This window comes from Lissotriton helveticus, chromosome 9 (genome assembly GCF_964261635.1).
Source record: "Lissotriton helveticus chromosome 9, aLisHel1.1, whole genome shotgun sequence".
Classification (NCBI taxonomy): domain Eukaryota; kingdom Metazoa; phylum Chordata; class Amphibia; order Caudata; family Salamandridae; genus Lissotriton; species Lissotriton helveticus.
In genome coordinates this window covers 271,340,798-271,362,440 of record NC_136070.1, presented here as the reverse complement: position 1 = coordinate 271,362,440, position 21,643 = coordinate 271,340,798, and the positions used below count along the sequence as shown (strand labels likewise).

The 21,643-nt window shown below is 47.6% G+C and overlaps 1 protein-coding gene across 1 annotated transcript in view; it reads left to right on the top strand.

Moving 5' to 3' along the window:
• NOXRED1 (NADP dependent oxidoreductase domain containing 1) overlaps positions 1 to 834 on the top strand; it is a 282,269-nt gene extending 281,435 nt beyond the window's left edge. The window contains exon 9 of the mRNA XM_078659966.1: positions 54 to 834. Coding sequence (XP_078516092.1) covers positions 54 to 228 — 175 coding nt within the window. The 3' untranslated portion in view covers positions 229 to 834. The remainder of the gene's footprint in view (positions 1 to 53) is intronic.
• The last annotated feature ends 20,809 nt before the right edge of the window (positions 835 to 21,643 follow it).

The following is a 21,643-nucleotide window of genomic DNA, read 5'->3' as shown; positions in this document are numbered from 1 at the left end:
GTACCCTCTCTTGCTTTGCAATTTGAGTGACTCTTCTTGTCTTCTTTCCTCAGAGCATTCCCCTGGTTTGACCTGACAGTTGTGCAGAGCAAGGAAACTCCACTAAGTCGACTCCTAGCAGGCAGTCCTGAACTACGAGACACCCTCGCCCAGGTATACTGTGCCTTCTTCGGGGCCTCTTTGGAGAAGCGCGGCGAGCATTGCCTCGTTGTCTCCTCAGGTACCTAGCAGGCTGCTTCATGGGCACAGAGAGAGTCAGAGAACTAGAGGGAGCAGAAATCCTATTTAAATGCTAGAGACACACCATACTGACTTCTTTTTCCTTCAAATGCCCACAGACAGCCGCACCAGCTTAGAAGTGAGGAGTGGTCAGTACTGATCAATGGCTTGTTAGACCAACATGGCAAAGTCCAGGCCATATTTTCAAACTTTCCACGTAAGATAAATTTACAAATGATCTAAATGAAACTATGTTACATAACTAGTGGGTTTCCTGAAAAGCTGGGATGGGATGAAGCCTTCTGAACCTCTGCTCTTACTCTGCCAGCCAATCAGACTTTCACAAGGTGTTATATGTTAATGACAGCGTGTTTTATTAAAGCAGATATGAGGCACACACCAGAAACGTGGATACATTCATATAAAAGTATTTTCAGTTTTGTTAAATTTTAAGCCATCTGCACCAAATTAGAGAAATAAAGACTCCTTAAAAATGAAGGACTCGGAAAACATAAATTTGAACGTTTATTTTCATTTTATTGAGCCAGTGTCAACCTTTTTTTCTGCAGAGGCCCCTTATCTACACCTTTTCCCCAGTTTCCACAAGGCTTAAGCCTTGCTGTTCAGGCTTTCATTTACCCCACAAGACATTACTCTGGCTAAAGGTCTGCCATCTTAGTCTCTCCCAAATATCCTCGCCCTGGCTGACTTTTGTTAATTATTCTTTTAATCCATAGGCAATTTTAGTGTGCGTCTCTGACGAAGAGTTTTCTCTTTTGATATATAACAGTGTTAACACAAGCATGTGTGTAATATTTGTGTATTTGCCCTTTTCCTTCACTTGTCGTAGGGTTGTCTGCCGGCCCTACTGTGCATTGTACTGTCCCCGAATGTGCTCTGACTTTGGGCTCCCAGACCCTACGAACCCGTCTAAAGCTATCATCACTAGCCATCTGACCCAGCTCCCTGATGTCCGTATCCAGAGGTTCCATTCCCATAGAGAGGGCAGTGTCCAGAGCTCAAAGACCCTGAGGTCTATGCACAGAGCATGCACCCTGTCACTGTGTCCAGAGTGCTCAGAAATTGGTTCCTGCATCCCCTCTATCCCCAGTGTTCCCTTGGGCTGTGTCTAGAGCTCTCCAGTGACTGTATTGACATCTCCCATACCTCACTAGCCTGTCTAGACCTCCCAGTCTTGGGTCTCTAGCCACATTATCTGGAGCTTTGTGCTAAGCCGTAGAGCTTCCAGCCTCCACAATCCTACCAAAACTCTCTGCCCTTGATTTATAAGCCCCTGTGTTACAAACACCTCTTTGTGGGAAAGGGGCAGTTTTTGGATCAATTTATGTAGTGTACAGAATTCACCTTTCCCAAGGTGGTGTTATGACTTTTGTCAGCGATACTGAGAGGATATAATATCAGAGTGACCATATGACGTTCTTTGCGGCATTTGCTCACATGACTCATTAATGCTGATTAAAGAAAAATATCATGTTAATGAACATCTAAGAATATTGCAGTTGGAAGAGCGTAACACTTTTAAGCCTTCTGAAATTCCGTGGTTCGCTTCCATAGTATGACAAGCAGCAGGTCATCTGTCTAAATGCAAGACTTGTTTGTCCTTTGTGTTAAAAGATTGCTGTCATTACTTTGAGGGCAACTCATGACTGGGATGGTAGTGCTTGACCGTCAGACATAAGTGTTTGTGACCCTTTCCAACATTTGAGAAGTTCTGGATGCTCATTAGTTTAAATAGTAGCCTGTGTTTTGTGGACCACTGGTGAAGTACTTTCCAGCACAGGACAGCTGGAGTGTCAAAGTGACAAGCCAGGTACCAGTTATTTCACCTGGTTTCCTATGAATCAGCTTGAGGTTTCAAAGATGAGACTCAGATAAAGTGGATGCATTACCCCAGATATACAAGCGTCCCACGTCAAGGACCAAATGTAGTCTTAAGCAGGCATTTTTAGAATTGCAAGATGCATAGAGGTCTTTGATTCTGGGGCATTTTTATTCAAACTGGACCCAGCAACGGTTTGGTGGGCGGTCTGCCCCGGGCGACATAGGTTTTGGGGGTGGCAGCCTCCCCCCACCCCTGCTCGTTCCTGTGGTTGTCGCGGGCGGCAAACGTGCGGCAATGGCTAGCACCCCCCACCTCTTACCTTTGGCAGCTGCTGGAATCGCCAGCATCCCCCCTCCGCTCTTACATGCAGTCTGCCGCGATTTGGCAAACAGGGGCCTCCACGGGCGGCCGAAGGTCTAGCTACACCACTGGGACCCAGAGGGGGCATTGAATTCAATAGGATGTTAAAGGGGTCATTCTCTCATCTAGGCTTGGACTTTCACCTCAAAGTGCATCTTTATATTGATTGTATGGATGTGGCTGATCTCAGCCAAGAGTTTACATTACAGGCAAATAAAGACCAGGCAGAGCAGGAACCCTGTTCGAATGCAACATTTCATTAGGGTGGTACTGTAAAAAGAGAATCCTTATTATGTGCTGTTCTCAGTGAAAGGGAAATATTGAGATCAATGAAAGCGGTTTGCTCTGTCTGGTACATTTTTAGAGCAGAAAGCACCCGGGAGCAGGGCACAAGTCCTAAAAAAGGGGACGCTGACGTCACGACAGGAAGTCACGTCAGGAAAGGTGGCTTGCACTCAGTTGCAGTTTATAGTTATCGAGCTCCCAGTAAAATAAGTGGGGGTTGCCGTCCACCCGCGTGGTACCCGACTCGAGCCCTGCCCAGAAGGCAGGCAGGAGAGCACAGTCACCGCCACATGATGTCCTATGAGGAGGCCTTATAAGAGCTACCAGATGCTACTCATTGCCACATTGAGAACGGTGTTTTGCCTGCCCCTAAACCCTCGAAAACATGGAGAAAAAACATGTCCAGGAAGATGAGGATGGGCCTTAATGGGAAACTAACTTTCAGGTTGGGTTGGAGGGATATTTTTCCAACATCTCAGCTTTTGATTTTCCCTGCTGCCTACCAGTAAAAGAAAACTGTACAGCTTATCCAAGGAACACTGGGGATGCTCTTAAGCAGGCTGCAGTCTCACTGTGCAAGACACATAAGGACACCCAATCTGGGCCTTCACAGCGCATCCCTAGGTACAAGTATCCATTTGAATTAATCTCCAAAAGGACATGGAGGAGGAAAGGAAGGTTAGAGTCTAAATAACATACAAGCTTTCCAGATATTTAGACGGGAGCCCTTCTCACAAATCCACAATGGAATTATGTTTAAATCTCCATCGTCAAGAATGACTTTCTTGAATTTTTGTAAATCTCATTCTTGGCATATACCATGCATTATAAAAGTGTGCACCCAGTTACCAATTAAACTGGCAAGAACTGTTCACAACGTTATTGTAAAATATGGTGTTTGCTCCTGCTCTACATGTTTGAACATACACCTTTTGAAGATTCTCGATTTTTGCGACGTTGGGAAGTTTCTTCAGCTAGACTGTCCTACCCAGTGTGCACATAGAATCTCGGAATGCACCAGGTTTGGTTCACTAGAGACTTTGGACTACATGATCTTTACCAACAGACAGGCCTACAGGTAGCAGATGTATGATGACCCCAGTCTCCACCCTGCTTTGCTTGTTCATGTCAAACCAAAAGTGTTACCCAGTGCTTCATCGTGTCAAGTAAGTGTGATGCTGTGTGATGGTAAAGATATGACTTTGTATTCTGCGATGGTTCAAGCAAAGTTACTCAAGCATATTTTGTAGTCAAGTACTGGTGAATATGATGTGTTTCCTTCGTATGATAAGAGCAACCAAATCAGTCTAAGTAAATCAGAGGGGATTGTGGGTTCTTCTAAATATACTGGAGATCAGGACCAGCAAGGAAGAATTGGAGCCACAGTTGATTACACCTTTGCTTTCTGTTGAGCATAGACATTGATGATGTGGAGTCTCTGATTTGTCTTGCACTCATTTTATATGAATAAACGAGCAAGAGGGAAGAAGAGATGAGCCGCTTTGCTGCTCAAAAAATTGTATATAAACTTGAGTTTACCCAACAAGAATTCTGTAGTCATCTTAGTCACTGGTTGTCCCATAAACAATGGGCACGCTGTATAAATGTCTGCAAAGCTCGAAGTGTTCCTTATTTAATCATTAGAAGTTCTCCCAGGGTGAACAGCATTAAAAGCAGACAACACAGCCCTTCAATGCAGCATTTCAGGTATTGAAGTTGTGCAATGACTATGTTGAATTACTTTATAGAACATATTAATATTGACCCTTTCTTCTGCTGATGCACGCCTATGGTTTTCCAGGAGCTCATAGTGTAAACATCTAACTTTTGAAAGGTGGTTCCCATCCAGTTTCACAAGTATCACCCAAGCCTTTGCCATTTCTACCGAAGTTCTGAGAAAGGGCTCATTTTCATCCCTGTAAAGCACTGGCACTAGCTTAACAGCACATTTATGGTCAACTCATGGCAATTGTGTTTTTTTTTAAAAACTGACTAGACTGACTCAAAAGGTTTTGTGAGCCGTACAGTAAAAAATAAAAACGGGAATGCTTCCTTCTTCTTCAAGGGATCTTCATTATAAGACATAAGCGCCAACTTGTCCTGCCTATAAGCGGGATAGCGGAGCACTTGTATAAAATGTAATATGCTTTCCTTCTGAAGCACTTTTTAAAAAACAAAAACAGGCCAAATCATTCCTCACAAGCTAGAAAAGGCTACATTGGCCGATTTCCACCAATTTTCTTAAATAAAAAAAAGACATTGTAGCCTGAAATGCTGGGAAAACCGCTGTTGCTCCTTTAAGGGACTGCATACCACCAGTATCCCAACATGCCCCGAAGGAGGCAGCTGAACCACTGAAACGATCCTGGAGCACCAAGCCCGACCTTTTCAGTTTCATCTTCTTGGTAAGTCTTCCAAATCTTTCAAAAACTTCTTCGCTCAACATCTTCAGAGACAATGGGCAAAGTCAAAAAGGTAAATTTGTACCACTACACTTAGGAGTAACTGTCCATTTTTTTGTTTTTAATATTCACCATTTCTACTGAAGATTTACACCTAGGTGTAGACTTGCATCCCACTATCCCCTCAAATGAGGTGGTGCAGCCTCCTACAACCAAATGTACTTTTCAACTGTTGGTGGAGAATCCTTGTCGGAACAATAATTTAAAAATACTTAAAATGTATTTAAACATTTTAAAAATCTATCCATTCATCCATCCATCCATCCAAGGAGCAGCTGTCACTGGGTAGTTATGGTTAGTACTATGTTGCCATAGGAAATAGATTTTTTGGTTTGCTAATAACTTTACCGGCATTTGATGAATCTTTATGAAATATTCCCAAAAGTCTCATCTACCTCCGCTTCTATCTGGAAAGTTTTTGGGAGATCCGTCAAGCAGGGGACGGGAAAAGGAGGGGTTCCAAAACACATTTTGCCCATGCAATTTTTCATAGGAATATTGAACAGTTAGACTGAAAAAATTATTGAATGAGATTTCACCAAATTTGCCAGAAAGCTAGATCTTGATTTCGAAAGGGTGGCCTTTGTGATTTGGTGTACATCTGTTGCATAATGTTTGAGAAATTAAAGTTCAGAATATGAATTTTTCACATAGCGAATAATCCGTGGACATGACAGATGAAAAGAAGATAAGATTTAATTGGCTACCACAACATCAACTCCCCCCCGAGATATTACCTAGCCCAGAGGTACCCGTGCTGTGGGCCATACATTAAGTTGCCGTGGGTGCCCTGGTCTCATCTGTGACACAGACGGCAATTAGAGGCCTGCAGACTCTCTTTCCTTCACCCAACCTGGTTACAGCAGGAGTAGGCTTCATTCATTTTTTCCCCGCCTGGCAGGAGCAACCCTATGTTCTCTGCCCAGGAGAGTGCGGGTAGAGAGTAAGATTTCAGTTCCCTGTCTGCGCTCTCCCCGACACAGAAAAACTCAGTGTCTTGGGGGATAGGTTCCAGGGAAAACTGCTGCCATCGGGCCACTGGGGATGGTGTCCTCGAGGCCATCATATGGCTTGGAAAGGTAAGCACCATTCCCCCCTCCCCAAATGAAAAGTACTTTCGGCCCCAGGGATGGGGTCCCCGGGGCCTTCAAAAGGCTTGGGGATGGGGCACCACACACTTCTCCCAATTAAAAAAGTTATTGGTCCAGCAGGATTTGGGCTCAGGCAGGGGACCACATGCACCGCCCCCCCACCCCCAACAGACCAGGGAATGGTGTCCTCCGGGTCTTTAAAAGGCTCAGAGAGGGGGCCCTCATGACCCAACCACATATTTTTTTTTTTAAATGGTCGTCCCCAGAGGATGAACAAAAATATAACGCAGTGAGTATGAAATGAGTGGAATAGCTACTCATTTCACATTCACTGCCCAAGCACCTCATAATGCCCTGTAAAGGCTTACTCAAAAAAATGTTGATGCTTGTGGTGCTCCTAGAAGCCGCAGGGGCTGTTACAGGGGGCTGCATGAAGCGCAGCCTACCCCCCCCTTCCAGGATCATAAAAAAAAGTAGCACTAAGTCTCCTGGGTCATAGAATTCCTGACTCCAAGAAGGCTTACCATATTTTTTTATGCAGTCTAAGCTGGAACTGCATGCTCTTCAGATGGAGTGCCAGGTACCTATGTGGTTAGCTGTGGGTTGATGAATTAAAAAAAAAAAGACTCAACATGTTTATGGTTGTTTTGAAGAAAAATGAGTTATTACGTGACAGTGAATATTATTATTCAGTGCCATGTATTTACATGGAAGTATATTGGATTATAGTTATTAAGAAATTATTGTGTTGATTTATTGACAAAGTCAATAAGTCAGCTTTATATAAATTGATGTGCTGGCCGCTTGATAAAGCCAATAGGCTCATTTTTCATATTTTGTTGTTTTGTGCCCTAAGGTAACTAAAACTCAGCACCCACCTTGCACAGTTCTCTCATCAATATTTTCACTGCAAATGTTGCCGTGATATTGTCAGTGATATCATAGAAAATGTCACGAGTGATGTTATATGTGGGGTAATTAACAGTGCATGGCGAGAGTGCAAGTTATAGTTACCTTAGGGCATGAGTTATAGTTACTTGACATAACTATAACTGCTGAATTTCTATGGTTTTGAGTGTGTAAAATCTGAACCTAACTATGACGTCCCTGTAACCTTTGGTCTTTTAGTGAATTTCTAAGTAAAAAAATATATATATATTTCCCAACTATAGCATCCCTGTAACCTTTGTTTTTTTCGGTGATTTTTGTACGTTTTTTTAACGCTATTTCCAAACTATAATGTCTCTGTAACATTTGTTTTTTTCAGTGAATTTCTGTTTTTTAAATGCATTTTCTCATCTATGAGGTCCTTGTAACCTGGGTGTGTGAGTGGTTGTGTCGGTGTGTGAGTGGTGATGTGTGAGTGTGTGGTGGGTGTGTCAGTGCATGTGTGACTGGCTGTGTGAATCTGTGAATGGGTGTGTGAGCGGCTGTGTGGGACTGTGAGTGTATGTGAATGGCTGGGTACATGGGATGTATGGGTGTGTGTGAGTGCCTCTGTGAAAGGGTTTGTAAGTGGTTCTCTGGGCCTCTGAGTGGGTGTGAAAGAGGCTGTATGAGTATTTAAGTGGGTGTGTGAGTGGTTTTCTGGGTCTCTGAATGGGTGTATGAGTGGTGTATAAGTGGGACGTGCAACACCTGCCTTTTTATTTGCCGTGAGGGGAACGGCCAGCATTCTTTTGGTATCGCGCTGTGAGGGGAACAGCTGGGCTTCTCTCTGGGCTTCTTCACACATGCCGTGAGGTAAACGGCCAACGCGGAACACACACTACTACTTCCAGCAGCCCCTTGACACCTGCTGCGCACTCCTGACACGCCAGCCTGCGCCCAGAGGCTTTACAAAAACCGCAAGCGTGGGTCGCGCGCGGGCGAAGCCTGCCCAAGGGCAGGCCCATCCGGGGCCGGAAGAGGCTGGTCTGGGCCACCCCCCTGACATCTGCCATCGAGGAAAGCGTCTTTTGTAGTAAGTTCTAAGCACTGCTATGTAATTGCACAACTGCCCATTTTAATTGTGAGTCTGTTAGCTTGTGACCCCAATTGAAGTGTTCGGGTTGTTGGAAAATGAGTAAACGCAGGGGAGCAGCCTGGACATTGGATGCATTTCTCGTGAAGGCTGAGCCATTGTTAACCCACGAAATCGAACTCACAGAGTGTCGCTTGTCGTTAGACCCTGTGACCCTACAATCTCGCTTATCACTAGGTGGCTTGGGTATAGACAGTGTAACCTGCGAAATCCCAATAAATGCGCCACCAACGGAAGTCTGTTCTGTCCCATCAAGTCCATCTTTATTGAACTTGGGAGCATCTAGTAAGGCACCTTTGGATGCACCAAGTCTTAATACTAGAGCTCGGGCAGCATGCCCACAAAGGAATACTAAAGTGAAATCACAAACTGCTAAAACTGCGATAAGAAGGAGGAACATTGGGGCAACTAAGTCCAAGACAAAACATACTATGAGTTGCCAACTGGATAAAAATGCATCAGATCAGATGGCCATTTCTAATGTATCGGTGGGTCCACAGACTGACGCTCTCCCAAATACGGTTTGCAACGGCCCCAATATATATACTACGGGAGCCGCCACTGACACCAACTCTGCAGTAGCATCCACTGGGGACGTATTGGCAAACCTTAAGGATTTAATCAAAATGAATTTTGATGTACTTTGGGGTAATCTTGAACATTTGGACTCTGAATTGGCAAACCTAAGGGGGGGAGGTGGATCTTGGTCTTAATTAAGGTGTGTGTGTGGGGGGGGGGTTCTTCAGTCATCCCTGGTGGTACACATGGGCGTGAGTTCCAATCCGGCCCCGCTCAGAATAAAGATGCTACAAATTGTGGTAATTCAAATGCATCATCAGTACCACAACTTATTAGCGAGCAGCGGAGAGGGCAGGTAACCCCCCAACCCAATGTAGCCTATTCTAATCCTGTCCCAGGTAGCAGTATTTGCATTCAGCCACCGATCAGCGATCTGAGAATCAGGATGGATATTCCCAGTAGCCCCTGGAAGGCTCATGGGAAGCCAAATACTGACGTATTGAATTTACCTCCCGCCTCCCGTCCCTACGTTTTGGTGTTGGCTGGGGTCCCTAACTTAGTGGAGGATCAAAGGGAGTCTTGGGCAGACCTACGCAACAAATCCATAGACTGGCGTTGTAAACATAAGGGCTTTTACCCTTCGAATATGGATGATATTCTTATGGCCAGAAGAGTAGCGTGGGTCGGCCATTCTGAAAAGCATATTAACGGTGACTGTATTGTATTGAATTTTCGTAGACCCCATATGGTCCGCCGTCTATTGAATACTTTCGAGCTTCACTCAACATGAAATACTTGCATCAGCGCACTTCCTTTGGGCTATTTTTATAAGCCACCTGTCAAACTCTTTGGGGACACCCATGACCTTCCATTGCTATCTAATAGGTTTAATGCACTTTCCATCGTAGACGCACAGGATTGACGGTCACCACTTATGGTAGACTCACAGTATTACCAGTCCCACCCGGCAGTCCCTCCCACCACTTTAGTATCATGTTATAACGCCAATGATAAGCTACCCGGATCTATGATGGTCCCCGCTGCCATTGTGGCATTACCTCCGAATGCTAATGAAATGTTAACCCCAACCGAAAGCTGCATTGAAGTAGACTTGAATATCCTAAGTTGGAATGTTGCAGGGTTGCAATCTAAGCTGGGGGACCAGTATTGGGTGCGCCTAGTCAAGGATCAGGATGTACTTATGTTCCAGGAGACTTGGGCCACCAATGATTTGCATACTGAAGGGTTTCATTGCATCAGTGTAGCGGCATCATAAGCCGGGACGCTCATCGGGGGGACTTTTTATTTGGATTAATGTAGCAGCTGGAGGTAGTTTTAAGGTACTTCCAACTAATAGCTCCAATTACCAAGTTGTACTTTACAAAAGAAAAGTTTCTTTTTATTTGGTAAATTTTTATAATAATGATTTCCAATCCATTCCTAATAGGAATTTCATCTCGCTTTTTGATTTTATCTCTAATCTAGATTGTCAGCAACATTCGGGTGATATCACCGGGATAATCCTAGGGGGAGAATTTAATGCAAAGCTTAATGATTTATATCATGGCATAGAGATATTTAATCCATGTTCCGCCTCCCGTAAGGGTGCTGAGCTGGCCGTATTTCTGAGCTCACATGATTTGGTTAATGTGATGGAATAGATGCGCCCATCAACCTCCCCAGTTATCAGCCTCCAACATATAGAAGTAGGGGGCACTCTTCTACAATAGACATTGTTTTTATCTCATCTGCACTCCTGGCCCATTTTTTGGCCATAGAGGTTTATCGCTACGGTACATGGGGATTATAACCCTATAAAACTAGCACTAAAACTGGCACTCGACCCATGTTTTCAGTAGATTGTGGGGCTAAAAATGTAACGCCATCGTCCAACAATGTAAGATTAATATGGAGGGGTGAACTGTTTAAGTTACTAGTGAAGGATAATCTACCCCTTAATTCATGTCTGTCTTTTCAAATACCACACCTAGAGGTTAACGATTTCTCCGCACTTTGCAGGGTCATCAAAACCTTACTGTCGAAGCTCGCCTCTTTGAGGAAGCAGAGCCCTAGATGGTTTGATGATAAATGTTCATTGGCGCCAAGGAACTTACGTAGGGCCCTCACAGCTACTCCTAGGTGTGCTTCAGATGTGAAATTGGCAAGGCAGGACTATAAAGTAGCAGTTAATAACAGGAAGGGAGTTCTCTTAAATGACCGATGGGAAATATTATCCCAGGCAGCTATGAACAAAAAGGGCAAAATGTTTTGGTCTGCTGTAAGGAACCTTCGATCCACTGAACAGCTACTAACCCCCATTAGCTATACTATATCCAGTGAATTCTGGGGAAATCATTTTTCCAATATTTATGCCATTCCTCCATCGGCGATGGACCAGTATGAATTTGGCCCATTTATTTGGTATCCAGATGACACTCCCTGAAGTAGAAGAGGCCATTCATCAGAGCGCTGGGAACAAGGCCCCGGGCATAGATGGGCTACCTATAGATTTGGTCAAATGGAACCCTGACTTCTGGGCCCGGTCCTCCTGAATGTTGTTAATAGCCTGCAGAATGCTCCACTACCTAGTATTTGGGCTAAGAGTATCATTGTCCCCATATACAAAAAGGGGGGATCGGTCACAGCCTAGTAACTATAGGCCGATCTGACTGATTGACAACACCCTCAAAATTTTGGGCAGGGTCTTATACAATAAGATCCTGGAGTGGTGTGAGGAATGCAACATTTTAGAGCCCTGCCAGTTAGGATTCCGTAGCAAAGTTGGTACTACCGAACAATGTCTCAATCTTAATCTTGTAATCGGGAAGTACACTATTGCTCGGCACTCCCCGGTTTACTTGGCCTTTATGGATTTATCATCCTCATTCGACATTGTGAATAGGTCATGGTTGTGGGCTGTCTTACTGGCTTATGGGTTGGATGAGCCATTGGTCCATTTTTTGGTACATCTCCACAAAGACCTCCAGGCACAGGTGAGGATAGGTAGCGGTGGAGAGGTATCAGGAGCCATTAGGGTCTTCGGTAGGGGGGTCATGCAGGGCTGTGTCCTGGCCCCCATCCTTTTTATTATTTACATTAACACCCTGAACAAGTCACTGGTACCGATGACTCATGATGTTCCCATGATTCATGGGAAACCTCTCCCCGTTCTACTCTATGCTGATGACGCGGTCCTCATAGGCAGCACCCCTTACTCCCTGCGCATTCTTGTACAGTACTTTGTTAAATATATGGACAGTTTGGATTTGTGCGTTAATTTTAATAAATCGTTTCTTATGTCTTGTGGCCCCAGGAAGCGCAAGCTTGGTTCCATTATTGCTGGCAATCAAAAATTGACAAGTACCTGTAAATTCCCTTATTTAGGAGTTGTCTTTGCTGCGAACGGCTCCTGGACTGAGCACCTTACTCACTCCAGGAGCAAGTTCTCAAAGACCATTAACTCCATTTTTAACTTCCCTCGACCAAAGAACACAGGTGCTATTTTAGCTATCTTAAAAATGTTTAAACTTCAGTGTGTCCCAGTGGCTACGTATGGTGATTAGATTTGGGGACAGATAACTCCTGCATACAGCAGGAAGAAAATCGGTTTTGTAGAAAGCTGCTGAGCATCCCAATCTCGACCCCACAATATATTTGCCACAGGGAATTGAATTTAAATTACATATCTGATTTTATACGTGCACGCCCTGCCCTTTTTTGGATATCAGTTTGGAAGAACCAGGCAGCCACATTAACACAAAGCATCATAACATATTGTTTGAAGTGTGAAAGGGGGATGGCCATTCCTTGGCTATTTGGAGTGTACCAGAGCTTATGCAGTGTTAATAATGGCTCTATTTTCTTAAACCCTAGTGAAGTGGAAAACGTAAACAAAAAAGATCTTAGAATCGTACTTTATTCGTCATATAGCACTGCGAGAACTGTGTTGGAATCCAAGAAATCCTTCGTTTCCAGTTATATGGCTAAAGAATGGCACTGCTACCCTCTACCTAGCTATCTCACTCTGCCCATGAGTCGTTGGGAAAGGAGCCTCCTATTCCGCTTTAAGGCTGGGACAGTGAAATGTGCATTGTGTTTTCCCATGGGTTATCATTGAAGCTTGATTCACTACCCTGCCTATGTGACGGGGTGAGTGGGCAATCAACCCAGCATTTCTTGTTTTTCTGCAAATTTTACATGAAATACATCAAGTGGCTTCTTCTCCCATTCGCGGTACAAAAGGGGGTGGTGATGGGCGGAGCATCAGAACCAATCAAACACTCACACCCAGTCAAGAGATCTGGGTATGATCCATCACCGTTCTTTAGCCCACTCTGCCACCCCAGTTCAGATATGGCTATATGCAAATCAGTCTGACCCTATGCCTCATGGGAACAGTCCAGCCCGAACTGCCAAGCCATGCCTTCCCTCGACCGGAATCAAGCTTCCGAGGACCGGTTTCTGGCATTCCAGCCGTCTTCAGCCCGGCTTGCTTGAATCCAGTGGCAAAGTGAGCAAGGGACTCACGTCTGAGCATACCCTGCCACACTTATGGCGGCCAAAAGCGGTACAAAAGGGGGTGGTGATGGACGGAGCATCAGAACCAATCAAACACTCACACCCAGTCAAAAGATCTGGGTTTGATCCATCACCGTTCTTTAGCCCACTCTGCCACCCCAGTTCAGACATGGCTATATGCAAAACAGTCTGACCCTGTGCCTCATGGGAACAGTCCAGCCCGAACTGCCAATCCATGCCTTCCCTCGACCGGAATCAAGCTTCCGAGGACCGGTTTCTGGCATTCCAGCCGTCTTCAGCCCGGCTTGCTTGAATCCAGTGGCAAAGTGAGCAAGGGACTCACGTCTGAGCATACCCTGCCACACTTATGGTGGCCAAAAGCGGTACAAAAGGGGGTGGTGATGGACGGAGCATCAGAACCAATCAAACACTCACACCCAGTCAAAAGATCTGGGTTTGATCCATCACCGTTCTTTAGCCCACTCTGCCACCCCAGTTCAGACATGGCTATATGCAAAACAGTCTGACCCTGTGCCTCATGGGAACAGTCCAGCCCGAACTGCCAATCCATGCCTTCCCTGGACCGGAATCAAGCTTCCGAGGACCGGTTTCTGGCATTCCAGCCGTCTTCAGCCCGGCTTGCTTGAATCCAGTGGCAAAGTGAGCAAGGGACTCACGTCTGAGCATACCCTGCCACACTTATGGCGGCCAAAAGCGGTACAAAAGGGGGTGGTGATGGATGGAGCATCAGAACCAATCAAACACTCACACCCAGTCAAAAGATCTGGGTTTGATCCATCACCGTTCTTTAGCCCACTCTGTCACCCCAGTTCAGACATGGCTATATGCAAATCAGTCTGACCCTGTGCCTCATGGGAACAGTCCAGCCCGAACTGCCAAGCCATGCCTTCCCTGGACCGGAATCAAGCTTCCGAGGACCGGGTTCTGGCATTCCAGCCGTCTTCAGCCCGGCTTGCTTGAATCCAGTGGCAAAGTGAGCAAGGGACTCACGTCTGAGCATACCCTGCCACACTTATGGCGGCCAAAAGCGGTACAAAAGGGGGTGGTGATGGACGGAGCATCAGAACCAATCAAACACTCGCACCCAGTCAAAAGATCTGGGTTTGATCCATCACCGTTCTTTAGCCCACTCTGCCACCCCAGTTCAGACATGGCCATATGCAAATCAGTCTGACCCTGTGCCTTATGGGAACAGTCCAGCCCGAACTGCCAAGCCATGCCTTCCCTGGACCGGAATCAAGCTTCCGAGGACCGGTTTCTGGCATTCCAGCCGTCTTTAGCCCGGCTTGCTTGAACCCAGTGGCAAAGTGAGCAAGGGACTGACGTCTGAGCATACCCTGCCACACTTATGGCGGCCAAAAGCGGTACAAAAGGGGGTGGTGATGGACGGAGAATCAGAACCAATCAAACACTCACACCCAGTCAAAAGATCTGGGTTTGATCCATCACCGTTCTTTAGCCTACTCTGCCACCCCAGTTCAGACATGGCTATTGGTACCATATCCCACATCGCCACGCTACCCTATGGGGCGATGACGGTATGCCTGTTATGTTGCTCGATGCAGGGCAAGCCACTTCACATTCCCTGACTGCCTACCTATTGACATTACATGATATGCCGTACACGCCAACCGTTCGGGAGATCCAGAAGGCGTGGTCTGACTCGCTATGATTTTGGAGGCGGTGGAGGTTACCACAACGAGCATTGCCTTATCACCCACTATCCAGGCACCCTTACATCCACCACCTTCCAGTGGATGTCTCAACGTTGTGTCTTCGTCCTCTCTCCCCTCCTCAAAATATTTTAGCTGACACCCGGCACACATGCGTGTGTTTGTCTCTCTGGTACAGGCATCATACCTCGGCAGCCCCACGGGAACAGACTGCGGGGCCCACTAGGGACACTCCTTGGGTAAGGACTAGCCCTTGCTATCAATGCATAGTGACATCTTCATCCTACATGTGTATATATATATGTATATATTTTAAAAGTGTTTTCTATACCGTCAATCTGTATAGATGTGGCCATGGGCATACACTTCAGTAATGCCCATTGATTGTGTTTTCTATTAATTTTGTGTGTGTATTATGGAGAGCTGTGGTGACCTATTGTTCAATCAATCAATCAGGAGTTTGTTAAAGCGCGACTACTCACCCGTAAGGGTCTCAAGGCGCTAGGGGTGGAGGGGGGTTGGGGGGGTGCAGGTTCCATTCCATCAAGGAGGGGGTCTGTCGAAGAGCCAGGTTTTGAGGTTTCTTGCGAAGATGGGGAGCGATGTTGTCTGTCTGAGGTGGAGCGGAAGGGCGTTCCATGCTTTGGCCGCGAGGAAGGAGAAGGAGCGGCCTCCCGATCTGGTCTTTCTGGTGCGGGGGACCACAGCGTAGGAAAGCTGGGCTGATCGTAGGGTCCTTTGGGGTGCGTGGAATTTGAGTCGGCTGTTCAGGTATGCTGGTCCGGTGCCGTGGAGGGCCTTGTGTGCGTGGGTGAGCATCTTAAAGGTGATTCTCGCCTCGACGGGGAGCCAGTGGAGTGTGCGCAGGTGCTGGGAGATGTGGCAGTGTTTTGGCAGGTTGAGGACCAGTCTTGCGGCGGCGTTCTGGATGTTCTGTAGCTTGCGGATGAGGTTTTTGTTTATTCCGGCGTAGAGTGCGTTGCCGTAGTCGAGTCTGCTGGTGACCAGGGCGTGAGTGACTGTCTTTCGGTGTTCGAGGGGGATCCATTTGAAGGTCTTACGAAGGAGGCGGAGGGTGTGGAAGCAGGAAGATGAGACAGAGTTGATCTGGCGGTCCATTTTGAGCTCGGAGTCCAGGATGATTCCCAGGTTGCGTGCGTGGTCTGTGGGGGTTGGCGGGTTTCCGAGGGCGGTGGGCCACCAGGTGTCACTCCAGGCGTCGGGGTTTGGGCCCATGATGAGTACTTCTGTTTTGTTGGTGTTTAGTTGTAGGCAGCTGTTTTTCATCCATTTGGCGACGGCTTCCATGCCTTCTCGAAAGTTGCGTCTGGCGGTGTTGGGCTCGTTGGATAGGGAGAGGATGAGCTGGGTGTCGTCTGCATATGACACGATGTTGAGTCCGTAGGTTCTGACGATGGGGGCAAGTGGAGCCATGTAGACGTTGAAGAGCGTCGGGCTGAGGGAGGAGCCCTGGGGGACTCCGCAGGTGATAGGTGTGGGGTCCGAGAGGAAAGGGGGGAGTCTGACCCGCTGCGTCCTGCTGGAGAGGAAGGAGCAGATCCAGTCGAGGGCCTTGTCCTGGATTCCTGCATCGTAGAGTCTGCGTATTAGGGTGCGGTGGGAGACTGTGTCGAACGCCGCTGATAGGTCGAGGAGGATGAGGGCTACTGTTTCTCCTTTGTCCAGTAAGGTGCGGATGTCGTCTGTTGCGGCAAGGAGGGCGGTTTCCGTACTGTGGTTTTTTCTGAAGCCGGATTGGGAGGAGTCGAGGATGTTATGTTCTTCAATGAATGTGGCGAGTTGGCTGTTGATGGCTTTCTCGATGACTTTCGCTGGGAACGGGAGCAGGGAGATGGGTCTGTAGTTTTTGAGGTCGGTGGGGTCCGCTGAGGGTTTCTTTAGGAGGGGGTTGACCTCGGCGTGTTTCCAGTCGTCGGGGAATGAGGCGGTCGCCAGGGAGCGGTTGATGAGATAACGCCACTATCTACTGTCGGGCTGATTTCTACATATTTCTTCTAGGTCACCCCGCTAGAGCAGGACCTTCTGGCCTGCCTCCTTACTGACCCAGAGAGGTTGTATCTTTCTCCTCTTTTCTTTGTTGTTTTTTAAGTCACCGTGTAGTACCGAGCACTTGAGGTCCTGAAGAATTGCCAGTTGGGCATGAAACATGTCGACCGATTTAGAGGGTTGAGGTAGTCCGCTGTGCCCCTTACAGTCCCTATCTCCCCTCCCACTCTTTTAATTAAGGGAGTCAGCCACGTGAATAAAATTGTTTGTGGACTGACCCACCTTCTTTTAAACCACCACTCCCTCACGACTACACCCTCACCAGACCCCTCACACGCACTCAACCATTGGCTGGAACAAAAGAACTCCAACAAAGAGCGCCTCTTCGGCGCCCGTCGGACATTGCAGCGCCAGTCTGACGAGGAGCAGGAGACCAATGATGAAGCATGACATCTAGCTCACTGGGTGTGTGAGGTCTTCTAGTTCCAACAAGGGAACATTCTGTCCCCTGCCTATGCTCTCCTCCATAAAAAAAAACACATTGTTATCTTTCCACCGGGGAACTTTGTACTTTTGTGATATATGTGTATATATGTATTTCTTAGAATCCTCTCGCCTCCTTATCCCTCTTAGCGGAAGTCACGGCACAGCAAGCAGGTAAGTTTTCAAATAAATTATTTTATTTTACACACCATGTTCAAAAGGTTTCCGTGCAGTAAATGGACGTCCTACGCGTTTCGGCTACCACTAGCCCTCCACTGTATATATGTATATGTATGTATATATATGTATATATGTGTGTATACACGTATATATGTATATATGTATAAGTATATATGCATAAATGTATTTATCTCTATATATGTATTTATGTATATGTGTATGTATGTGAATATGTAAATATGTATCCAAGTAAAACAGATGCCATCTTTTCAATATATAGACAACACTCCTTGGCCCATTCGTTGCTTCAAAGTGATGTTTATTTCATGGAAAAGTCACTTTTCCATGAAATAAACATCACTTTGAAGCAACGAATGGGCCAAGGCTTGTTGTCTATATATTGAAAAGACGGCATCTGTTTTACTTGGTTTTATTGGGGTCGGTGACCCCGCTGCGGCCCGCCATTACAAGCGGCATTTGGTTTCTCGCCAGAACTTGGTTGGATGTATATATGTGTATATATATATAAGTGTATATATGTATGTATGTATATATATATATATATATATATATATATATATATATATATATATAAATGTGTGTGTGTGTATGCAAAAAAAGAGAAGCAGAGAACTCTGGGTAGTTCTCAAGTTTAGGTGGAAAGCAGCTCCAGTACAGAGCACTCTCAACACCAGCGACACTCTAGATCGGCTCACCTCAAATGTCTGCTTGTCTATCAAAGTCTTTAAGCATAGGATTAGCACAGTGCCATCCATGTAGAGATAGGAAGGCACAAAGTATTTTGCCATTTCTACAGCAAAGTCTTTAAGCATTGAACTAGCACAGTGCGGTTCATGCCGAGCTGTAAAATGACAAAAACCATTCACCACTCCAGGCACAGTATTACAGCTTTGGATTGATAAAATACCAACCAACCCAAACTGAAATGAGTAACAGCAACCCCTGACACAGTGTTTCGCTCCAATTAGAGTTCTTCAGAGAGGTCAAGCTTTGTCCAGAAACAAGGGAGCACCCAGTATAAGTCAAAACAATACCCTTTCAGGCAAAGAGTGATGCATAAATTATGCAAAAAAAAGAAAAGCAGAGAACTCTGGGTAGTTCTCAAGTTTAGGTGGAAAGCAGCTCCTGTACAGAGCACTCTCAACAGCAGCAACACTCTAGATCTGCTCACCTCTTTCAACATAGGATTAGCACAGTGCCATCCACTCCAAGATAGAAAGGGACAAAGTCTTTTACCATTTCTACAGCAAAGTCTTTAAGCATAGAACTATGTATTGTTGCAAGGATTCTGCTCCTACACAGAACTGTGCATAGAGACTTGGAACCTCAGTGAATTAGGGTGTGCCAAAACTCACCTTAGTACCCAAAATCCCCTACCAGACTAGCAATCAGTGTCTCATTGGTTCTTACAAACTCGCAATGTTTAGACAACCCAGAACATGGACTTAGAACACCTCAGGAAACGTGGAACACATGAACACTCTTTTGTTATGCAACCATATCAATCCAGAACGAGGAGTAAATGAAGACACGTGCACATTTGAAAGGTTTATTTTCTAATGCAGTGTTCTCAAACGCAGTATCTTAGCTAATACAAGCAAACATATTCTAAGAAACAAAGTAATCAGCATAGTTACTAGTCCATAGAATACAAAGGGAGAAAGCATGTTAAAATGCTAGAGGGAAGAAGGCTAAAAGACACCTAAATCTCACCCTCCCTTGCTAGTAAATTATATTATATCTAAGAAGGTCTCTTTGGGTTTAGCAGGGCGGCCCCATACCTCTGATCCTAGTGGAAAGGGATCACATCATCTTCCACTAGCTCTCTGCATGCGAAGCATCATCAAGTGTGTGTGTGTGCGCTCTGTGCAGTGTAATATAAAACGCGCCTAAAGCCAGAGTTGGCCTCAGATGCATGTATGTTATGTCTAGAACGTGCGAAGATCAGACCTCACAACAACCACTGTGACCTGTCCCAGGAACCCCCACGCCGCACGGCCACCAGCTGTTGTGTGTGCTCCTCTCCTCGCTGAGCCCGACCTCTGCCTCGTTGAGCCCGACCCTCCGCCGGTATCTGCGTGCGCCCAACCTTTCTTCCCCACTTGTGCCGTTTTTTATCTTGTTGTCCCCAATTTGTGCTGTTTCTCCCAGTGCCGTGTTGTATCATTGTAGCCCCCTGTGCCTGTCCGCCCCGCTCCCCGCTTCCCGCCGCCGTGCTAGCGGCCACGCCCCCTTCTCCTTCTGTGCCCTCCCCGCTCCCGCCTCCCAGCTGCTCCTCCCTCCGTCCCACTTGGCCATAAATGGCGACTGCGCGGCGCAGGTGAGTGTGACCTGTCCCAGGACACCCCCACGCCGCACAGCCACCAGCTGTTGTGTGTGCTCTTCTCCTCGCTGAGCCCGACCTCTGCCTCGTTGAGCCCGACCCTCCGCTGGTATCTGCGTGCGCCCAACCTTTCTTCCCCACTTGTGCCGTTTTTTATCTTGTTGTCCCCAATTTGTGCTGTTTCTCCCAGTGCCGTGTTGTATCATTGTAGCCCCCTGTGCCTGCCCGCCCCGCTCCCCGCTTCCCGCCGCCGTGCTAGCGGCCACGCCCCCTTCTCCTTCTGTGCCCTCCCCGCTCCCGCCTCCCAGCTGCTCCTCCCTCCGTCCCACTTGGCCATAAATGGCGACTGCGCGGCGCAGGTGAGTGTGACCTGTCCCAGGACACCCCCGCGCCGCACGGCCACCAGCTGTTGTGTGTGCTCTTCTCCTCGCTGAGCCCGACCTCTGCCTCGTTGAGCCCGACCCTCTGCCGGTATCTGCGTGCGCCCAACCTTTCTTCCCCACTTGTGCCGTTTTTTTATCTTGTTGTCCCCAATTTGTGCTGTTTCTCCCAGTACCGTGTTGTATCATTGTAGCTCCCTGTGCCTGCCCGCCCCGCTCCCCGCTTCCCGCCGCCATGCTAGAGGCCACGCCCCCTTCTCCTTCTGTGCCCTCCCCGCTCCCGCCTCCCAGCTGCTCCTCCCTCCGTCCCACTTGGCCATAAATGGCGACTGCGCGGCGCAGGTGAGTGTGACCTGTCCCAGGACACCCCCGCGCCGCACGGCCACCAGCTGTTGTGTGTGCTCTTCTCCTCGCTGAGCCCGACCTCTGCCTCGTTGAGCCCGACCTCTGCCTCGTTGAGCCCGACTCTCCGCCGGTATCTGCGTGCGCCCAACCTTTCTTCCCCACTTGTGCCGTTTTTTATCTTGTTGTCCCCAATTTGTGCTGTTTCTCTATTTTTTTGTCTCCCAGTGCCGTGTTGTATCATTGTAGCCCCCTGTGCCTGCCTGCCCCGTTCCCCGCTTCCCGCCGCCGTGCTAGCGGCCACGCCCCCTTTTCCTTCTGTGCCCTCCCCGCTCCCGCCTCCCAGCTGCTCCTCCCTCCCTCCCACTTCGCCATAAATGGCGACCATGCGGACGCGCAGCGGTCACGCGCAGCGGGCGCGCCGATTGTGCTCCAAAGGTAAGCCCGTCTGCGCCCGTCCACGCCTGGACCGCGCCCAGCGCCAGGACCCCTGGCCCCCACCGACGCAAGACGACCCGACAGACCTACGACGCCGCCGCCCTCAACGCGCTCAATTCCGTTCGGAACCCCGCCTGCTGCCGGGCCACCCCGAAACGCCTCCACGGACCCTTCTCCTGCACAACCTGCAAATTCACCTGCCTCCGAACATGCACCGCGCCCGCCAAGCCTAACTCCAGCAGCGACCTCAAGTGCATCCTGCTCAACACCCGCTCCGTCCACAGACACGCCGTCGAACTCTGGAACCTGCTCGACACAACATCACCAGACGTCGCATTCCTCACTGAAACATGGATGAACGCCTCCTCAGCCCCCGACATCACCATCGCCATGGATACAAGATCATCAGGAGGGACCGCGTCAACCAGACCGGAGGAGGAATCGCCATCGTCCAC